The 21,167-nt window shown below is 42.9% G+C and overlaps 1 protein-coding gene across 9 annotated transcripts in view; it reads right to left on the reverse strand.

Annotated features, from left to right (window-relative positions):
• The window catches only part of OSMR (oncostatin M receptor), a 53,158-nt gene that overhangs the window by 26,498 nt on the left and 5,493 nt on the right, over positions 1–21,167 (reverse strand). For 7 of the 9 annotated variants that reach the window (XR_014261511.1, XM_082453714.1, XM_082453712.1 and 4 more), the window contains exons 2-4: positions 14,446–14,531; positions 6,206–6,378; positions 642–813 (exon numbers count right to left, since the gene is read on the reverse strand). Coding sequence is in view for 8 of the 9 variants with exons in the window: in XM_082453714.1 (XP_082309840.1) it covers positions 642–813; positions 6,206–6,378; positions 14,446–14,518 (418 nt within the window). In the remaining variant the exon portion in view is untranslated. Of the gene's footprint in view, positions 1–641; positions 814–2,925; positions 6,182–6,205; positions 6,379–14,445; positions 14,532–16,552; positions 16,674–21,167 lie in introns of those variants that run through there. The other 2 variants (XM_082453713.1, XM_082453715.1) reach the window with 2 other exon arrangements.

The raw sequence follows: 21,167 nt of genomic DNA on the forward strand, positions 1-21,167 counted from the left end.
TATCTATGATCTCAAATGAAGAATTGCTTCCAGTTTTCCATATTTCCCTCCCTTGTCTCTACATTAGGGGCTGACAAGCTATGGCCCATGGGCCAATTCCAGACACCATCTGTTTTTGTAAATAAAGTTTTATTGGCACACAACCACTCATTCATTTACACTCTGCCTATGACTGCTCCCATGCTACAATGGCAGAGTTGAATAGTCACGATAGAGAATGTAGGGTTGTAAAACCTAAAGTATTTCCTACCTTGCCCTTTACAGAAAAAGCTTCCCAAATTCTGATCTAGATGAATACACATTTTGTGTTGTTCTAATAAAAACATATGTACAGTTTATGTCCTGCTTTGTTCACTTAGCATTCTATAATACACACACTTCACACATATGGAAAATGAATAATAAATTGTCTGAATTTGCATAATTACCTCAATGAATACATTCAGAGGGAAAATCCTTAGACCTCTGTCTCCTGGTGGCAAGTTTCACACCCATGCTTTTTAGACCCAATAGGAGCCAAAGAAAAATAATGCTGGTGTCTACCCAGAGTTTCTCAACAGGGACTTCCACTATTTGACTACTGGTCCCCGAGAAATATTAGATAGTAAACCCCTTCACTCTTTTAACCCCTCACTTCTTACCATCTGCTTCCTCCCATGAACTCCAGTTGCTCCAGAACCCTGGCTTGGGAATCCTGGCGTCATCCACCATACTCCTCATTCTTATAAAGTGTGCCGCGCATTCCAGAGGGAGCTTGGATTCCCAGCTCCAATGCAGGACTCGGTTCCGCTTCACAGTGGTTCTGTAGTTCTCCTAGAAATAAAGAGAAAAACTTGGAAACATATAGCCGTGCGGTCCTGGGAAATGGCTTGGCTGGACTTATCCCAAAGCACACACCTAAGAGTCCACTGTAACTCCAGGATACGGACAAGTGCAGTCTGTTCCCAGCCAGCCAGCTCCCGAGCTCTGACGGCCCAGCAAGGAACCACCCTTGGCCTCCTGCCTTTCAAAGACTTGGCTCCCAATCCCTCTGGGCCTCCAATTCCAGGGGGCTCACGTGGACCAAGTGAGAGAGAAAACAGAAGCTACTGGAGTCTTGGGGGAAAAGGTCAGAGAAAGAAGGTGTGCACACAGTGCTGGTCACAAGAGCATGCTAAGAAGATTCTTGCACACTAGAGAATTAATTGAGGCACCCTTTTAAAAATAAGCAAGATTGATGAGAATTTTCTAATATTCATCAGATCAAGTTGGCCAAATCTCAGTAGAGCTGGCAGTCCTTCATGGTTCCCAGGAATTCCACTGTCTCCCAGAAGTCAATAGATGGCTCCCAATGATTGCTTTGGTTTTTGTCTCTTGTCTTTTCAGATACGGTGGCCACATGGACCATCCCCCCTCCCTTGAGCTCCAACCTTCAGAACCTTTAGTCCCCAGAGATGTCAACCACATGGGAACGCCCTACACTGTGCTCTTGGGAGGCTTGTCCAAGCCGTACTGTAATTTGTTTTTCTCGCACAGCTTTTAGTCTTAATCTTTCTAAGACAGTGGTATTTTCATTCTTGAACGCAATAAACTTCAACGGCTCCTTCTACACCACACCCTGTCGTCCAAGACCATTTACAGTATGACTCCCACTGCCTCTCCCTTGCAGGACTCCTGTCTGCAGACACAGTGGTCCGCCCCACACTTCGGGAAGGGCTGTATGCTTTACTCCTCAGTACTTGCTCACGCTGCGTCCCTGGTTTCGCGTCCCCAACTCTCCCTCTGAATTGGGAATTAGTGCCAACCTTCAAGCCCCTGTTATACCCCATCTTCTTCATGAAGTCTTTCTTGCTCTTTCCTCTGGTTTCCTCCCATCCCCACCTCTGCCCAAGCTCCCCTGTATACTGGGGGTAGTTGGTGGCATTTCATCTGTGGTTATGCCTCTGACTCAAGTATGGCACCCAGAAAGCGGGGATTGGGCTTCATTCTTCTTCGTGGGCCACAGCTCCAGGCACCCATGCTTTCAGTGGGCCCCTCCAGGACGCCTGCTTTCTGCACCCACAGCTGGGAGACAGGGACAACAAAAACCTTGCCCCTCCTGGGGAAAACTGAGTCTGCATCCATTTTCTAAGGGCCAATGGCAAGTCCTGCAGTGAAGAGGAGGGGGGCAGCGCACATGTCACACGCAACCAGACTCGGAGGCCTTCCTTCACCTGTGCCTTCCCCTCCCCGGGCCGCCAACCTTAAGCAGTGGCCGTGGCCGAACCAAACACAGTCCTGGAAGGAGAACCACTTCGTCCACCTGAAAGGCATCTAGTCATGGACGTCCTTTCTCACGCTAAGCAGAACTCCCATTTGTAAAACATTTATATTATTTTGGTTTATTGTATTCCTTTATCCCCGGATTACAAAACATACTTTTTTAACTCCAAGTTCTGTGGTCCTGATCCACGCAACTTTTACTATTTAATATGAGCGATCACAGGTACCTTTTCTTAATTATTATTTAAAAACCAATAGCAAAGTAAATAAATAAATAAAAGGAACTGTGTCAGTCCTGGTGACCTCGCTATAATGTCAACAAGCCACCGGCTGGATTTTGCCTCCCCCATCTCTTGGGAATTCAGTCACTTCTCTTGTCACTGCAGTCACCACCCACTCCAGGCCCCTCTCCTCTGGACCGACCCCACTGCTTGCTTCCAACTGGTCACACTTCACCTCCTCCAGTTCTCCCAACTTCTCTCCACTGTGTAGCCGGAGTGAGCTTTCTTTAAGACTTCCAATCAGAGCTCATCACTCCGCTTCTCACTGCTCCCTGGATATAAAACAGCAGCTGAGCATGACCCTCGGTGTGTGTGTGGTCTAGCCCTGTCCTGCCCATCCCACATGCCCCGCGCTTTCAGGCCTGAAAGCTCCCAGCCCCTTTCACTCAGGGCCCCTGCTCACCCCAGCTGGATCTTCCTGGGACATTCCTCTTCACCCTCCATGCTAAATTAGCTTCTAATCTTCTTTTCTACTCTGGCTCCAACTGCCCTTCCTCCAAGCTGCTGGAGAAGGTCAGGCCTAATCTCACCCCACAGCCTCGTGTCAGCGACCTGCACTCCTCACGCCTAGGATACTCTGAATTGTGTGATCATCTCCTTATTTTTGCTCAGCACTCACAGCCCCACGCCTGGAACAATGCCTGGACCTGAGCCCACAGTCTAAAACTATGTGCTAAAGGATTTCAGCAGTTCATTAATATGCAGTGAGCTCTGTTTTTCCCAGACACTCTTTGTGTGGATTCTGTCTAACCACAAGTTGTGCTTTGTGGTCTTTATAGGCTTGTTGTGGAGGAGATAAAACTTTCGTTGAATGCATCAATTCAGCAACTTTTAAAAATGTGATGACTGTGTTTGGGCTGTTTTCATTCATCGAAGTGGCAAGTTTAATTTGGCCCTGGCAGACATTAGCATGTAACAAAAAACTGGCGTTTACACAGAAGTCCAACTGAGGTCACGGATTCATTCCTGAGAAGTGAGCTCATCCTTCACTGACTCACGCTCCAGGCCTCCTTCCAAGCTTGAGCTGTTACTCTACTCTGCCTTCTCCTGCCATTGATGGAACCATAAAGCAAGTGGCTGGAAAGGCTGGGGGCAGAACCCTAGCCAGGGTGAGAGCACGTAGTGCAGCTTGAGTGGCTAGCGCCGGCCAGGAGGCAGCTCAGAGTTCCTGGTCCAGCTGTGACAGCCTCCGTCAAGATGCTTTTCCTTTGCCTTGCTTGGGAACACAACAGTCTGAGGCATGAGTGAGGGTGCATTACAGGGACCTGCCCTATGAAAGGGAGATTACAGTGCAGACAGAAGCGACCTCTCTCAGCTGCTCTGTCTGACCCTTAACTGGAGGGGGACCTTATGTCTGTCCTTGACTTCAGGCCTGAGAGGTTCAGACAAGGGCTTCTCTTGGCACCGTCTGTTCTGGGACACGTGGAGACTGATGACCTGGGAAGACTGCACGTGGCTGTCACCCCTGTGGGGGGCCCAGGGCTCCAGCCAGAAACAGAGCTGCCTTGAGAGGGGCAGTTCCCTCCTCTGGGTGTGGCAGGTCCTACACCACCCAACCCCAGCAGGAAAAGGGAGAGTTCTGTGTGGACATGGTCAAGGTGAGGCCGTCTCAGTTTTTCTTAAATTGTCTTCTTAGTGTTGCTCTGTGAGTCCTGGACTTTCTCAACCGTGCTGTAAACAATTCAAGGTCAAAGGTGTTTTTTTCTTTTCCTGTTCCTGACATCTGGCATAGGCAAGTATGACTATCTTTTGTCAAATGAATAAATGACAGAAAAAAGAAGAAGAAGAAAAAAAAAAAGCAGCACCACAAACGTCTCTGTGCCTTAGTTTTCTCCTCTGTTGGGATCAGGCTGGCCTGGGTGTTATGGGGACCGTATAACCGACAAGGCAAAACTCTACCCTCAAACATCTCCAGCCTTGGTAGGTTACACAAGTAGGTTTTACCAGCGGCTTTACCTTGAAAAGAGAACTACCTGAATCAAAGGTGTAAACAGATACGAACAACTGTCTGTTCACATGTTGCTATTGTTATTTTCTCTACTATGATAACAGAAAGAACTGTCTTTTAGAAAAACAAATGGGATCAACTCGGTCTATGGTTAATGTTACTTTCGCTACTGGTGTTAAGTGCTAGTTTTCCACGAATTCCTCCAGCACTTCTCTCAAATTTCTTTTCCTTAGATAATTCTTAGCCTCAGTATGACCTCTGCTCGATGTTGTACTGGGTCCAAATCAACAACCAGTGTATCCAACAAAAATACAAAAAATATGAAAACACAAAAATTATTAGCATGAGGGGGATGGTGGGAAGATGGGCTGGCGATGGGGAGGGAACAGCTGTACATAAGCGTTGCTGTTGTTTAAAGTCAGAACACCAGGGAACACAACGCAAGTGCTTCTTGGATCTGTGTCTCCTGGCCTGCAGAACTAACAAACCCCAAATAAACTAATTTTAGTCTCAAAAAAAGAAAAAAAACAAAAACCAACATCGAACAGCTCTCATGGTGGGAAGCTGCCCTTTGAGGGGTGGAATTCTAGACCTGGTATCAATCCTAAATCGACAGTCAGAATGATATTTAACTTTAGGCCACTCACTCAGATCTCAAATGCAGTGATGGATAAGGAAAGTTACTGGAGCCTTTAAAGCTAGTAGCCTTTACGCTTCGCTAAAGGAACTAACCACCTGGCTCCCTGTACTCACGCCTCCGGCGCCTGAGAGAAGAGTGGCCGTCCACTAGCAAATGGAGGTCCCCAGTAATGACACAGCCCTGTGTTGCCCTTCCCTCCACGCAGATTCTCTGTTGCCTTCAGCGGGAGAATATTTCACTGTCTTTCAACAGCCCATGATAATAACTGATCATGATGTGGGCATAGATTACTAAGGTTCCCTGCACCATAAATGGTAATTGAAAGAAACTACCAAAGTTTGTAAAGCAATTATACTCCAATAAAGATGTTAGGAAAAAAAAAAAAAGAAACTACCAAAGTGCCCCAATAGACTAGATGGGGAAGCATCAGGCAAAACAGACACAACCATGATTTAAACCAGACAAGTGAAAAATCGATCCCAAATAATTCAAAGGCAAAAAGTGTGTGAAATTCAGGACTTTCTTAATTTAATTTGTTGTAGAAAAAGCCACATATGAGGCAACAAAGGACACTGTAAGTTACTCTCCAACATGGCCCATGGAGAACCTCTTCGCTGATTAGGACAGAAAATGCTAGAATTGTTTATTCCTTGCATCTCAGCATAGCATTAGTAAAGAAACTGCCTGCGAGCCACACTGGCATGAAAAATGTTGCCGAACTCTTACATCTGATTTAGGAAGATCTCTGGTGGGCAGGGAAGGAAGAAGGAAGAGGAATAAGGTGGTTGACCTTCATGGCTTTTGGGAATCCAGTATTCACAAGGACAGACCCCAACAGCTTCCACAGGGAACAGAGCAGAACTGAGAAGATGATCTGATTCGTAGCATAGCCCATCCAACCTACCAAACCAAAACTGTCATGTTACTTTGTCCTGGACCCTCTTAACTAAAAACACAGAAATGCAATTATTTAGGACAACTGTTCTGAGTTGCCCAAATATTTCCATATTGGGATTTGGGGGCATGTTATAAAAGATAAAACACAGTGTCAGAAAAGGATTTTTTAAATACTGAGCCAAAAAGAAAAATACTTACCACCCAGATGACATTGGATGTTTTAAATCTACTGATCTGTATCTGAAAAACCATTTTCAATTCCTGATGATAAGCGAGGCTGTGGACAGTCCACTGTAAATGCAAACACTGACGCGTAGAATTGACAGAAACTTTCAGCGATTCAGGAGTTAACGGTAAAGGTTCAGACAAGACTGAAAGGCCAAAACAAGATATGAAATAACATTTAATAGGAGTATGATTGAATAGTCACAGATAATTAAACTGTTCAATATCATCATTGTTTAGCTTTGGAAATTATTGCTCACATATACATTCTAGAATTAGACACACTGGGGGCTTCCCTGGTGGCGCAGTGGTTGAGAATCTGCCTGCCAATCCAGGGGACACGGGTTCGAGCCCTGGTCTGGGAAGATCCCACATGCCGCGGAGCAACTAGGCCCGTGAGCCACAACTACTGAGCCTGCGCGTCTGGAGCCTGTGCTCCGCAACAAGAGAGGCTGCGATAGTGAGAGGCCCGCACACCGCGATGAAGAGTGGCCCCCGCTTGCCGAAACTAGAGAAAGCCCTCGCACAGAAACGAAGACCCAACACAGCCAAAAATAAATAAATAAATAAATAAATTTATAGAATTAGACACTTTGAAAACCTGGAGGGAATTCAGAAATCGCTCAGCAGATAAAGAAATTAAGCCCTAGATGAATGAAATGACTTGCTCAATGACACACAGCAAATGAGTAAATTGATAAACAGTTTCACAAGACAAAAGGATACTCTATTGAACAATCTAAATGGTTCAGAAATTTGTAATAAGGCTGAATAAAGAAAGAGGACTTTTTGCTTAAATCTCAATGCACCGAACTTAAAACACCTCTGGCAAGAATTCACTGGACTCTTCGGATGAGACTAGGCACTTACTGTGAAATAAAATAATTGTGACAAGGTTTCTAGCTCAAGGAAGGAACCTAGCTGGAGAGACACAACAGATTCATAAGAAGTAATGAGTCATTGCAAGTTTAGAATATTTAGTGGTGTGATAGAGTCTGTCAAAGAGTAGAGATTCAAACACGAAACAGATTTGCTGAGGTCAATGAGCTAGGAGACAGCCCAGAGAGAGGATGGGGCCTGACGGAGTGAGCGAGGTCACTGCTAATTCTTGGAGAAGAACAAAGCACCACTTTTTACATGAGCAGAGGAAATGCCGCACAGATTCAAAAGGAATTGTGTACTGCCGAATCAGCTGGTTTCACTCCCTTCTGAGGGAGTCTAAAGTAAACTGGGAATAGTGCAAAGGTACTGAAAAGATTAAGACTGTATTGATAAAATCAACTGGTAATTGATGGTCCATGGTGGAGCAGATATCATCTTTTCAGCATTCATTTTTCTGGTTCTTTGGGGGTTTCCCCTAGTGATCTGAGACCCTCTGGCACTTAGTTTAAAAGGCAAGAGAGTATGTTCTTTTGAGAATAAAAATGGAAAGAATCTCTAATACTGGAAGAAAATGTTCCCAAACTGCCATTCTACATGTGCTGTTTTTCTCACAGAGAGGTAAAAATAAGAGCGACAACAAGATTGAACACGTACTATTTACCAGGCACAGTGCTAGGTGCTTTACATACGTTGTCTCGTGTAATGCCCACTGTAAAACTCAGACAGTAATTTTTTATAGATGGGGAAACTAAAGTTCAGTAAGCTTAAATGATTTACACAAAGCTATATGGGATTTAAGTATAGATATCTCTAATTCCAAAACCTTGCTCCCCTTTACTGCACTGCCCCCCAACTGTTAGGGCAGGAGCATCTCGCCCAATCAAAGGTCACATGGAATGGAATGTCTGAGAAGTATGCTGCATGGCTCCCACCGTGTCCTGCCAAACTCAGGATACAGATGATAAGGACGGGGCTCTGGACCCAGCCAGACAAGCTGAGAAGCATTCCTGGTAGAGATAAGCATGAAGTTTTTCATGTGAATGGTCCACATGGTAGACAGGTTCACGATCCAAGTAAGGCATGAGCCTCAGAATTTATTTTAAAAAACCTCAGAAAATTCATTCTATGGAAGTTAGGTTAACAAGAGTGTCCATAAAATCCAAGTTATTAGCCATCAATGACTATCTTCCCAAAAAGATACCCATCCTTTGTAATATTTTGTAAATGTGGTGCTGGAGATGGCTAGGGTACCAATTAAAATCTCAGTATGGACTCCCATGACCCTGGATTTGGCAGTGGGTCCTTAGATATGACATGAAAGCATGAGCTAAAAAAGAAAAAATAGATAAATTGAACTCCATTAAGATTAAAAACTTTTGTGCATCAAAGGACATTGTCAAGAAAGTGAAAAAAAACTAAGAATGGGAGAAAATATTTGCAAATCACTTATCTAGCATCCAGAATATATAAAGAACTCTTACAACTCAACAACTAAAAGACAAACAACTCAATTTTTAAAATGGGCAAATGACTTGAATGGGCATTTCTCCAAAGAAGATGTGCAAATGATGAAAAAGCACATGAAAAGATGCTCAACATCATTAGTCATTAAGGAAATGCAAATCAAAACCATAATGAGATACTATCTTACACTCACAGGATGGCTATAATTTTAAAAATGGAAATAAGCATTGGTGAGGATGTGGAGAAATTAGAACCTTTGTACATTGCTGGTGGGGATGTAAAATGGCTTTAACACTGTAGAAAACATCTTGGAAGTTCCTCAAAAAGTTAAAATCACCATATGACCCAACAATTCCATTCCTAGGTATATATCCCAAAGAATTGAAAGCAGAGACTCAAATACTCGTCCACAAATGTTTGTAGCAGCACTATTCACAATAGCCAAAAGGTGGCAACAACCCAAATGTCCATCAGCAGATGACTGGATGAACGAAGTGTGGTATGTCCATTCGATGGGATAAGGAATGATACATGCTACAAATTAGGCAAACCTTGAAAACATTACACTAAGTGAAAGAAGCCAGATACAAAAGGTCTCATATACATAGTATGATTCAATTCATATGAAATACCCAGAATAGATAAATCCATAGAGAGAAAAAGCAGACTGATGGTTGCCAGGGGCTGAGGGAGGGAGGAATAGGGGATAATTGCTTAATGATTACAGGGGTTCCTTTGGGGATAATAAAAATGTTTTAGAACTATATAGAGGTGGTAATTGCAAAACATCTTAAATGTACTAAATGTCACTGATTTGTCCACTTTAACCGTAAACTGATTAATTTTATGTTATGTGAATTTCACCTCAATAAAAATTATTTTTAAAATATACATGATCATGATAAAAATGTTCAAATAATACAGAAATTGAATCCCCAGCATCCTACCAACTCCTCTCACTCCATTGCCAAGTTCAAATCATGCATGTTTTTCTTGACATTTTTCCATGCACTTAAAAAAATCATATTGAACTATGCACTCCATTTTATATTTTTTAAAGTACTTACATTATTTTTAAAAAGCTATAAAGAGAAGTAAAACTAAAATGTTAACAGTCATTTCTGGATGGTGAGGTTGAGTGATTTTAACTTTCTTTTTTATGATTTTCTGTACTTTGCGAATGTTCTTTAGAAAACACGTATTACTTTCAGAACCATACAATATGCTAGATTTTTTTTAACATCTTTATTGGAGTATAATTGCTTTACAATGGTGTGTTAGTTTCTGCTGTATAACAAAGTGAATCAGCTATATGTATACATATATATGTATATGTATTTACATATATACGTCTCCCTCCCACCCTCCCTATCCAACTCCTCTAGGTGGTCACAAAGCACCAAGCTGATCTCCCTGTGCTATGCGCTGCTTCCCACTAGCTATCTGTTTTACATTTGGTAGTGTATATATGTCCATGCCACTCTCTCACTTCGTCCCAGCTTACCCTTCCCCCTTCCTGTGTCCTCAAGTCCATTCTCTACCTTTGTGTCTTTATTCCTGTCCTGCCCCTAGGTTCTTCAGAACCTTTTTTTTTTAGATTCCATATATATGTGTTAGCATATGGTATTTGTTTTTCTCTTTCTGACTTACTTCACTCTGTATGACAGACTCTAGGTCCATCCACCTCACTACAAATAACAACTCAATTTTGTTTCTTTTTATGGCTGAGTAATATTCCATTGTATATATGTGCCACATCTTCTTTATCCATTCATCTGTTGATGGACACTTAGGTTGCTTTCATGTCCTGGCTACTGTAAATAGAGCTGCAATGAACACTGTGGTACATGACTCTTTTTGAATTATGGTTTTCTCAGGGTATATGCCCAGTAGTGGGATTGCTGGGTCATATGGTAGTTCTATTTTTAGTTTTTTAAGGAATCTCCATACTGTTCTCCATAGTGGCTGTTTCAATTTACATTCCCACCAACAGTGCAAGAGGGTTCCCTTTTCTCCACACCCTCTCCAGCATTTATTGTTTGTAGACTTTTTGATGATGGCCATTCTGACTGGTGTGAGGTGACACCTCATTGTAGTCTTGATTTGCATTTCTCTAATGATTAGTGATGTTGAGCATCCTTTCATGTGTTTGATGGCAATCTGTATATCTTCTTTGGAGAAATGTTTATTTAGATCTTCTGCCCCTTTTTGGATTGGGTTGTTTGTTTTTTTGATATTGAGCTTAATATGCTAGATTTTAAAAGAAATATTAAGATATCTGGTTCACTTCACTACGATGACACTGCAGAATGCATAGTCTAAATTTGCACCAAAAGGCTGAGCCCCAGTTATCTTTCCAGTTTTACTCCCCACTGAAAGTTAATAAATTGGCATTCTGATTCTTAACGAGTTTGGGCAGAGTGAATCATTTATCAGGCCCTATTCACTCAGAGGTAAATGAAGTAAGTTGGAATTCCTGAATACTCAAAGCCCAAACATGGTGGTCATCTTCTATTGTTATTTGGTTAGAGGTTTTATCTCCTTTGTGAATAAAATGTCTCAATTCTCTAGTTAGAGGCAACAGCTGTTATTCCTTCTCTCCCTAAACCTGTGTCTTCCAAGCCTAATACAGTGAACTGGAGGGAGATGGGGAGAGATGAAAGGGCAGATCCTTTATGGAACGGGGGGAAATTTTTTTAATAACCGTGGAGCCATCAGCACCAGGGAAGCAGGGTGCAAGCAAAGTCACCCCACCTTTCCTAGCCCTCATTTCATCTTGCCTGTATGGTCGTTCGTTGCTGTCAGTCTCACTCTAGATTCAAATTTCCTGGAGGACAGAGGCGGAGGCTTATGCACCTTTGAACGGACTCTTGTCCCCAGAGCTTGGCATGACGTCTTACCCGCAGCAGATGTGGATCTCAAATGACAGAGATCCAGAATCGCCATGATATCAGGTGCCTGCCTGACCAGCAGCCCCTCACTAATAATTCGTCCTTCCTGGCACTCTCTTCTCCCCAGGGCTTCTTTTCCCACCCCGCGTTTGAGCCCTGATCTCAGCGTGCTGTCATAGCCTGTTCTGTGTTTGTCTCTCCGCAGACTGAGAGCCGAACACGGGTGGGACTAAGTCTTACTCAGCTCGCTGGAACCAAGACCGTAACGTACCTCTCACGGCATAGACACTCCGTGGCTGGTTGCTGAATGAGTGAGTCACCTACAAGTATCAACTTTACTTCTGGAAGCTCTAGAAGGCTGCCATATGATGCTTTAGACAAAAGGGGAATTCTTTATATTGACATATGCTCTTGGTGAGTGTTGAGTGACTCAGGTTCTTGAGAGACAGCAGTCAGAAATAACTGGGTGGAAAGCAATCTAGGACATCCTTGGGAAATAGCAGGAAATGCCAAGGGAAAGTCAGAGAGATAAAGGGACCTTGGGGATTATTCAGTCCAGTCCCAATGTTTTTCAGATGAGGAAATTGACACTAAGAAAAGGGGAGTGACTTTCCCAAGGCCACACAACCCAACCAGAACCCAGGGCTCTTGGCCCAACTCTTTAACTTATAACGCTGTACCAGAGTGTGGCCAAAAAGGGCAGGCTTGGAATCAGACAGACCTAGATCTAGTCACAGACTGTCCTCCTATTTTCCCCAACCTGTTTCTCTGTCTGGTCCCAACAACACTACTTAAGGAAATAAACCGTGGCCCATTCGTAAGATGGGATACCATGCAGCCATTAAATATAATGTTATTTCTAGAAAAACTTTTAACATCAAATATTGTATTAATCATACATACATTATGATTGTATTATTTTGATAAGTATATACGAAAATAAACTTATTAAAGTATATATACTTCACTTGTTTAATAACTTACCTATATATACTTTAATAAGTATATATAGTATAACTTCCTAGTATATATATTATATTACATATAATATATATACTTTATACTATATATACTGTAATAAGTATATATACTTTACATTAGTTATACTTCAATAAGTATACTTTATATATAAACTTTATACTATATACACTTATTAAAGTATGTATAGTATAAATACTCCCGGTGTACATATAGTATAATTTTACCTCTATAAAAAAAACCCTACACATTTATATCTCTTTCTCTGTCTGTGCATACATACACACAAGAGACTGGAAGAAAATACATCCAAATGCTAGTCGTGATCTCTGGCTGATGGAGAGTGAGCCCAGGGCCGACAGGAAGTGAGCCTTGGCTCTGTCTCATTGGACAGGAGAAGCTAGGTTATCTGAAAGGGAGTCTCAGGCCTGAGCCTGGCTGGGTGATTGAGTGAGAAGCCCACTGGTTTGAGTGGGCATTTAGTAGGTACTGGGTCAGATGCAGCAGAAATTGAGACAAGAAATCCAAGCAGTTAAGGTGAGGACAAAGCAGGATCACTTCACAAAGCGGGCATGCTTAGCTGAGAAAGCTGGAAGCAGAAACAAAGATTGGTGGCGAGAAAAACAGGTAAATGCGAGTCTGATCTAAATAAAGGAAGCTGACAGGGTGAACAGCAGAGCTTGCCCTGAGAGCAGAGTCCCTTGTAAGTAGAAGGCTCACAGTAAACAGCTGTCAGATCAGATATTGTGATTTCACTAGGGAAGTGAGCTGGGCCAAAAGCTTAGGGTTAAACACCTGGGTTAAACACCTGGATTCTCTGGAGAGCCTGGAGTTGGGGCCCTGGGTCTGTCTGGGAATCAGGAGCTCTAACTGAGCCTAGACATTCTTATGGTACAGACCACCCACTCAGCCCCAGTGTGTCATGCCTAGATTTTAGCAAGTAAGATCGATGGAGTGAGGGGTATCAATACTACCAAAGAGGAGTCCTCCTAATTTCCACCTTTCAGCTCAAGATTATGGAAGAAACCAACAATCAAACTATGATTTTTAAGAACCCATAAAAGTAGCACCTTCTCATGTGCCCTGAACCTAAAAAAAAACTAAAGCCAGACCTAAAGAATATCAGATGGAGAATTGAGCTCTTATCAGAACAAAGTCTTCCTTTTATTTCCAAACAGCTTATCACAGAGTTTCAAGGGAAATGGAAAACTTCTATGGATATTTCTTGCAAACATCATTTTCATGAATCCATGGACAGGAATTGTGTGGGTAATTACTAAGAGCATATGCCTGAACCCTCTGTTACAAAGGGAGTATACAGCAAAGAATAAATGCAGAAAGAGGAAAAGGTAAAGCTTTATAAAATACAGGTAAAAGCAACACAAACTTTATAAACCCATAGAAACTCTCTCAAGTTTGAGTCTGTCTTCAAACTGGCTCAAGGTGATAAAATATCTGTAAACATTTTAATGGTGTTGAATTCTTATTGACTTTATTTACAAAGTTGATTTATGGCCAAATATCTTCACTGTGGGAGTAGCTAAGAGACAAATACTATTTCTTTACCCATAAACAGCATTTCAGCACTTAGCATATTATCTTGCAGGTAACAGCCTCTCAACGAACGAACGCAGTTGTGGGACAACCCAACTTGCTCTAACCTTGCAGCCAACACTGGTCCCATAACCCATCTCTACCCAGCAAGTTTAGAAGGAACTCCTCTGGCAATGGCCATGGACCATATATTGATCGTGACATTCTCTGGGATTAGATTCACTGACAAGTTACCATTGACCAGGAAATCAAGGTTAAGGTATAGCTTACTAAAACGAGCCGTCAAGATCAGGAAGGTCAAGACTAAGGTCATCACTGCTACTTACCAATTCCAAGTAATTTTCAAAGAAAAATGACCTGTTGATTTTTCTCCAAAGTACCTGTCACCTTGTTTTTTTTCCCCTAGGTGATTTTTTTTTCTTTACTGTTCTTTCCACTTCTTACCTTCACTTTCGTAAGTTCTCAAGGGCAGCAATGCCAAGAAGAATGTTGTCTTAAAAACTGCAAAGAGAGCCATAGGTTCTGGTTTTCTGAAAAAGATAAATTGCAAAGAAGGGAAATTTTATTTAATTTTAGCTGTGAGCAAGTTTCTTTGAACCAACTGAAGAAGGTGATGGCATTAAGGCTCCCGTTCTTCTCTCCTCCTTATGTCCACACCCCCTGTCAATGTGAATTTGGAGTCCCCCCTCGCCCCACAATGAGGTAATTTCCCTGCTCCATCTGACTTGCCTTGGCCCGTAAATGAGGCAGAAGTGATGGTATGCCAGCCTGGAGCCTAGGCCTCAAGAGACTTTATGTATTTCTGCTTGCTCTTTTGTGTTGCCACCTTTGGCATGGAAAGAGCATTTCTGGGCTATTCTATTGGACCCAGGAGGAGGAGAAGCAACACGAGGCAGAGCTGAGCCCCTGAGTTGCTCCAGTAGGGGCCAGCCTCGGTCAGCCAGCAGCCGGCCACGACCCAGCCCAGAGCAGCTGTTCCAAGATGTGCCACTGAGTCTGTGTGGCCATAGAGAGCGATCCACCAATCTCTTCAAACCAAGCAGTGTGGCCATAGAGAGCGATCCACCAATCTCTTCAAACCAAGCAAAGGTTGGTGAAGAAAGATAAAGCAGAGAAACAAAAGTTAAATATTACAAACACGGCCACAGTCTCAGAAGAGCTACATCTGAATTAATTCCTCATGGGGGAGTCATCTCCACTCGTCTCCCTCCTTAAAATGTCAGCTGAGAGAAATGAGCACTTGCCGCTGACGGAGACAGGCAGAGTTTCATTGTTCGAGATAATTTCTGGTTTTCCTTGTCTTAGAATAGGGTTGTGAACTACAGGTCAAAGAGTTTCACTGACTCATCAGGTCCTCAGACCACTGGACAATCCAAGGGCACAAAGGATAAGCCTGGATGGCCTCAAGAAGGCTAAGATGTTCTTCATTTCATAATAAACGTTTAGTCAGGGGAAGTACTGAATTTCACTTTTCTACTTCAAACTCTGACGTATCACGGACAGAAGCACAGAAAAATTCAAAGTCATCTTCTGCCTCCATCTAGTCCCCTTGGGCTTCATCAAAAGCTCGAAATTCCATGAACCAGATCATTCATTTTCACTGCCCACACCCTCCATTTATTTCCTTTAAATGGCATTTTACAAGAAATGGGGACGACAGTGAAGACAGGAAGAGGGTAAACCAAACCATTCAATTACTTTGGGGTGGTCAAACCTGCTTACGTGGGAGCACAAGTCTGCAAATGACAGCTTTACTTCCTGATCCTTTAAGCACTGCTTTCTGCTACTTCAATGTTTGGCAACAGGTCATCCATACCGCGCTAAAGTCTCTACTGGCAATTTCAGATAGGTTCCTATTACAACTGCATATCAAAGCCAGGGGAAAACTGACTCAAGAGAAAAGATCTTCTGCTGAGAACCAAAGGGGAGGCAAAGGAAAATGCCACAGTGAAGTGTCTGACACTCACTGTTCATTTCAATATCCATCCAATCCTGGTCTACGGCACAGGGTCCCGTCCTCCTGGCATTTACGTCACCCAAGGAACACAGGAGCCACTACCATGAGGAGAGCTCATCCCCGCAATTCAAAAGCAGGTGATTCCAGGAAATCCAAAAAAGAGGGGATATATGTGTACATATGGCTGACTCACTTCACTGTATAGTAGAAACTAACACAACATTGTAAAACAACTATACCCCAATTAAAAAAAAAAAAAAAGCAGGTGATTCCGGGGGTGAGATGCACACTGCCTCGTGTCCTCTGCATGAAAGGGCTATTTAAGATGTTTGTAAAAAGGCGGAGTTTTAGTCAATCAAATATTTGACATATCACAAAAATTAAACAAGTCATGGGGCAGAGAAGCTTAAAACTAGAAGTTAGAGACCACCTACCAATTAAGGGTAACCAGAAACTAAAGAATACAAGTTGTCATATAACAAAATTGAAAGATAAAGAGTAGGTACAAGGGATGTATTTCTAAGGTCTGAGTATCTCAGGACAGTCTTCGAGAATCACCAGGACAGTCCTGTCTGAAGCCCTGCCCTTTCCCACCGTCTCACACATGGTGGGTTGTGAAGCTGAGGACCTTAATTCGAGCAGCCACTTAGATTTCCTGGTTTTGCTTTCATCAGTTCTGAGGGGCATGGTTTTACACGTGCTGGACGGGTGGTAGCCGTGACCCAGTGGCCACCGCCTGCACAGGGCAAAGCGGTCATTTCCAGTGCTGTGACTGGGCAGCCAAGATCCCGAGACTGCAGGCTCCAGACCACCTCAGGACCTTTTGCAGAAGGACTATGAGTCCTAGCCTTGTCTGAAAACCTATAATCAAAACAGTTCATCAAAACCTGCAGAACAAGAGTCAGCAGATGGGAGAACCTCCCAGAGACCCCTGTGGAGCCCATTTTGGGAAATGCCCTATGAACAGATTTCCTGTAGGCACAGAGCCTGATGCTGCTGGGAAAACACAGACACCAAGGGCTCTGGGCCAGCTTCTTCCAAGCCCCAGGTGACTGCGGCACAGCCCACGTGGTTCCCCTCCACGCCTCCTACGTCCATCCTCCTCGAGTTATCGGACTCTGAGTGCATCAGCTATTTCCCTGTGAGACCCCCCAGTAACAGAGGGAAAAGCCTGGAGGTGAGGGAGTGACCTGTGCAGAGATCCTGAGGTGGCAGAGCGCTGGGCATATAGTCAAGGAACAACACGGAGCCGGGGGTTGGCGCGGGCGAGGAGGTGAGTGACAGGACCAATCACAGGGCACGCGGGGAGGCAGGGCAGACAGGGAAAGCGCTTCAGGGACTTTGGCTTCTACTCAGAGTGAGATGGGAGCCACTGGGTAGTTTTAAACAAAGGAGTAACACGGTCTACCTTATATTGTACAGGAAGGACCCCGCAATGAAGACATTGAAGGGGGCAAGAGTGGCAGGAGGGAGTGCAGGTGGAGGTCACGGCCATAGTCCAGGGGAGACTGATGCTGGCTTAGACCCAGCAGGGGGGACGGCAGTGGCCATGGGAACAGTGATGAAACGGGATAGATTTTAAAGATAGGGCTGGCAGGGTGTGCGGGGTGGTTACAAAGTGAGACATCATGGATGGCTCCAAGAATTTTGGCCTGAGTCCCTGAGAAAATGGAATCACCATTAATGGAGAAGCAGAAGAATGATTTAGTGGGCTGTATCAAGGACCCAACTTGCGACATCTCAATTTGAAATGCTCATTTGATATCCAAGTGGAGATGTCAAGTAGCTAGCTGGATACATCATGTGGAGGGGCCATGGGAGGGGTCGTGGCTGGGGGTATAAATCCAGGCATGCTTGGTGCATACAAATAGTATTTAAAGCCACAGGACTGGAAGATCTTCAAGAGGGCGTACAGACAGGAAAGAGAAAGAGGTCCGAGCACACAGCTCTGGGGTGCTCTACACCCTACACTACGCCCCCTTATGCAGATCAAAAGGAAAATCCAAGATTAGGCCAGGCTTTCCCACATCACCTCAAGGATGAGGGCTGGTGAGTCCTTCAGCATCAGGCAGCTGCTTGGCACGTTCCCCTACAGCTGCTCAGGGTGCACCAAGCAGGGTTTGGTTTTTCCTCTGAAGCTCTGCTTCTGACCCGAGAGAGGCTACCCAGCTCTCCCACTCATTCAACAGGCTTTCTCTCTCCACAACCATGAGCAAGGAGCATTGCCACGTCCACTTTCCAGTAAGAAAAGGAAGTCTGGGAAGTACGAAGTGGCAGAATTCAGAAAGGAAGAATACTTTCCTGCCTCATCCGCATGACTTTGTCCTTTCCCAAATCTGTTCTCTCTCTTTTTAAAAAGAATTTCCCCAGTGTTTTAAAATTGAGGTATAGTTGAGGGAATTCCCTGGCGGTCCAGTGGTTAGGACTCAGCACTCTCACTGCCGGGGCCCAGGTTCAATCCCTGGTCGGCAAACTAAGATTCCCACAAGGTGCACAGTGCGGCCAAAAAGAAAAAAACAAAAGAAGAAGTACAGTTGATTTACAATACTGTGTTAGTCTCAGGCATAGAGTAAGTTTATGTGTGTGTGTGTGTGCGTGTGTGTGTGTGTGTGTGTGTGTGTGTGTGTGTGTGTATAGAGAGAGAGATTATTTTCCATTATAGGTTATTACAAGATACTGAATATAGTTCCCTATGCTACACAGTAATTCCTTGTTGCTTATCTATTTTATATATAGTAGTTTGTATATGTTATTAGGATTATGGGATTAACAAATCCAGACAAAATCTGTTCTTTATTTTTATTTTTCAGATCTCCATTATTCCTACCCAGACTATGAGCTGCTTGAGGACAGGTCTAGATCTTGTTCCCCGTGTCTATCACAGTACCAGAACACAGCTGCTACCCAGTCAACATCCAGTAAATGAACAAAAACTTGTACCAATTTTCTTGCATTCTCTCTTCCTTGCTTTCAATTTTATTTTAATTAAAATAGATTCTTTTTCAGACCCTTCTACATTTTCTGTTGCCAAATGTTGCCGAATACATAGTCTTTCATTGACATTCCTTCTCTGGAGGAAAAAGGGAGGAAAGAAGAAAAATTACCCACTCCTTTTGTAGAACTTGTCATTCAAATCTTGTCTCTCTGCAAAAAGAAGATGCCTTTCAATATCCCTCATGTGTAATACTACACTTGAGGGATATTCAAATATCTACTACATGTGTAATAAAAACTACATGTGTAATGAAAACACAGCTTATGAAAAATCTGCCCCTCTTTGCCCCTCTTCACCAGCGTTTCTTGTTCTGTCATTACTGAAATATTTATTCCTGAGAAGTTTCCCCACCGCAAATAATCCCCATGGGGAGCAGCTTAATCGGTCACTTGCTTCCCAAGAACATGGGTGTGTTGCCAAACTCTTCAAAATTGGCTGGGTGCACCAATGATGTCATATGCAAATACTATTTTAAAGAAGAAGCTGCTCAAGTAGGACACGTGCTCCGTGTGTGTACCTTGTGAAAGAGTTCTATGTGGCAGTACAAAGAGTTGCATGCCACTTCATGGAGGATGCCCACATTTTCCAGGTTCTGTTCTTTTTTTTTTTTTTAAGAGCCCTGCCATTTGTCTTTCGGAGCCGCTTTGAAAGGGCCTCCACCGTTACAGCATAGGATTGATTACCCACAAGGTTTCACCCCAATTCCACCACCCCTTCCTCCTTAAGTATCCATCACTCGGAGGCACACGCAGGGTTCAAGCACTTCTTCCCCGCCCTCTAAACCTACCCAGTTAAGTGTTTCTACTAGTTTTGTAAGGTCAATCCTGATTTATGAGACTGAATTGACTCACAGCTCATCTTCTTTTTTTAAGCAACGTTTAGTTAATGATTCTTGGAATCTGTGATTTCAGATAGGAGTAAAGTTGAGTCTCTAAGTTGTATGTGAAGTCAAAGAAACAACTGGAAAACCTGGATCCAAGGAATATTTTGGACCCAGAGAATATGTAGGCATTTAGTAAATGCTAAAGGTGATACTTCATTTGAGAAAAGATACATTATTCACCCAAATGGTACTGGAACGATGTACTAACCCAGACATGTATGGGAAAAGGAAGCTGTAACAGTTATGTACAGGTGCTCTGACATAAGACTACTTAGGGTCTAATCCCCCCCTCTGGCACTTAATAACTATATGACTATAGACAAGTTACTTAAACCATCTAGGCTTTGATCTTCTTTCTGTAAAATGAGAATAAGTAACCTACCTCATAGGATTGCCATGAGGATCAAATAAGATTATGAGAACAAACACACAGTAAATCCAATTAATGTTAATTGGATCATTATTGCTACTGCTTCATTTCCTTCCAACAAAATAAAATCCAGATGAACAAAGATGTAAATGCAAGACCATTAGCTTTACTAGAATAAACAGAGAACTCATAAAACTCAACATCAAAAAAACAAACAAGCCAATTAAAAAATGGTCAGAGGGCCTGAATAGACATTTTTCCAAAGAAGACATACGGATGGCCAATAGGCACATGAAAAGATGCTCAACATCACTAATCATCAGGGAAATGCAAATCAAAAGCACAATGAGTTATCACCTCACACCTGTCAGAATGGCTACCATCAAAATACAACAAATACCAAATGCTGACAAGGATGTGAAGAAAAGGGAACCCTCTTGCATTGTTGATGGGAATGTAAATTGGTACAGCCACTATGGAAAACAGTTTGGAGGTTCCTCAAAAAATTAAAAATAGAACTACCACATGATCCAGTAATTCCACTTCTGGGTATTTATCTGAAACAAATGAAAACACTAATTTTAAAGGATGTATGCACCCCTATGTTCATTGCAGCATTATTTACAATAGTCAAGATATGGAAGCAACCCAAGTGCCCATCAAAAGATAAATGGATAAAGAAGATGTGGCATATCTACACAATGGAACATTACTTAGCCATAAAAAGAATTCAATCTTGGCATTTGCAACATGAATGGACCTAAAGGTTATTATGATAAGTAAAATAAGTCAGAGAGAGGAAGACAAATACCATGTAATTTCACTTATAATGTGAATCTAAAAACTATAATAAATGAACAAATATAACTCAACAGAAACAAAGTTGTAGATAGACAGAACAAATAGGTGGTTGCTAGAGGGAGGGTTTGGGGGAGGAGAGAAATAGGGAGGGAGATTAAGG

This window comes from Balaenoptera physalus (genome assembly GCF_965194825.1).
Source record: "Balaenoptera physalus genome assembly, chromosome: 3".
NCBI lineage: Eukaryota > Metazoa > Chordata > Mammalia > Artiodactyla > Balaenopteridae > Balaenoptera > Balaenoptera physalus.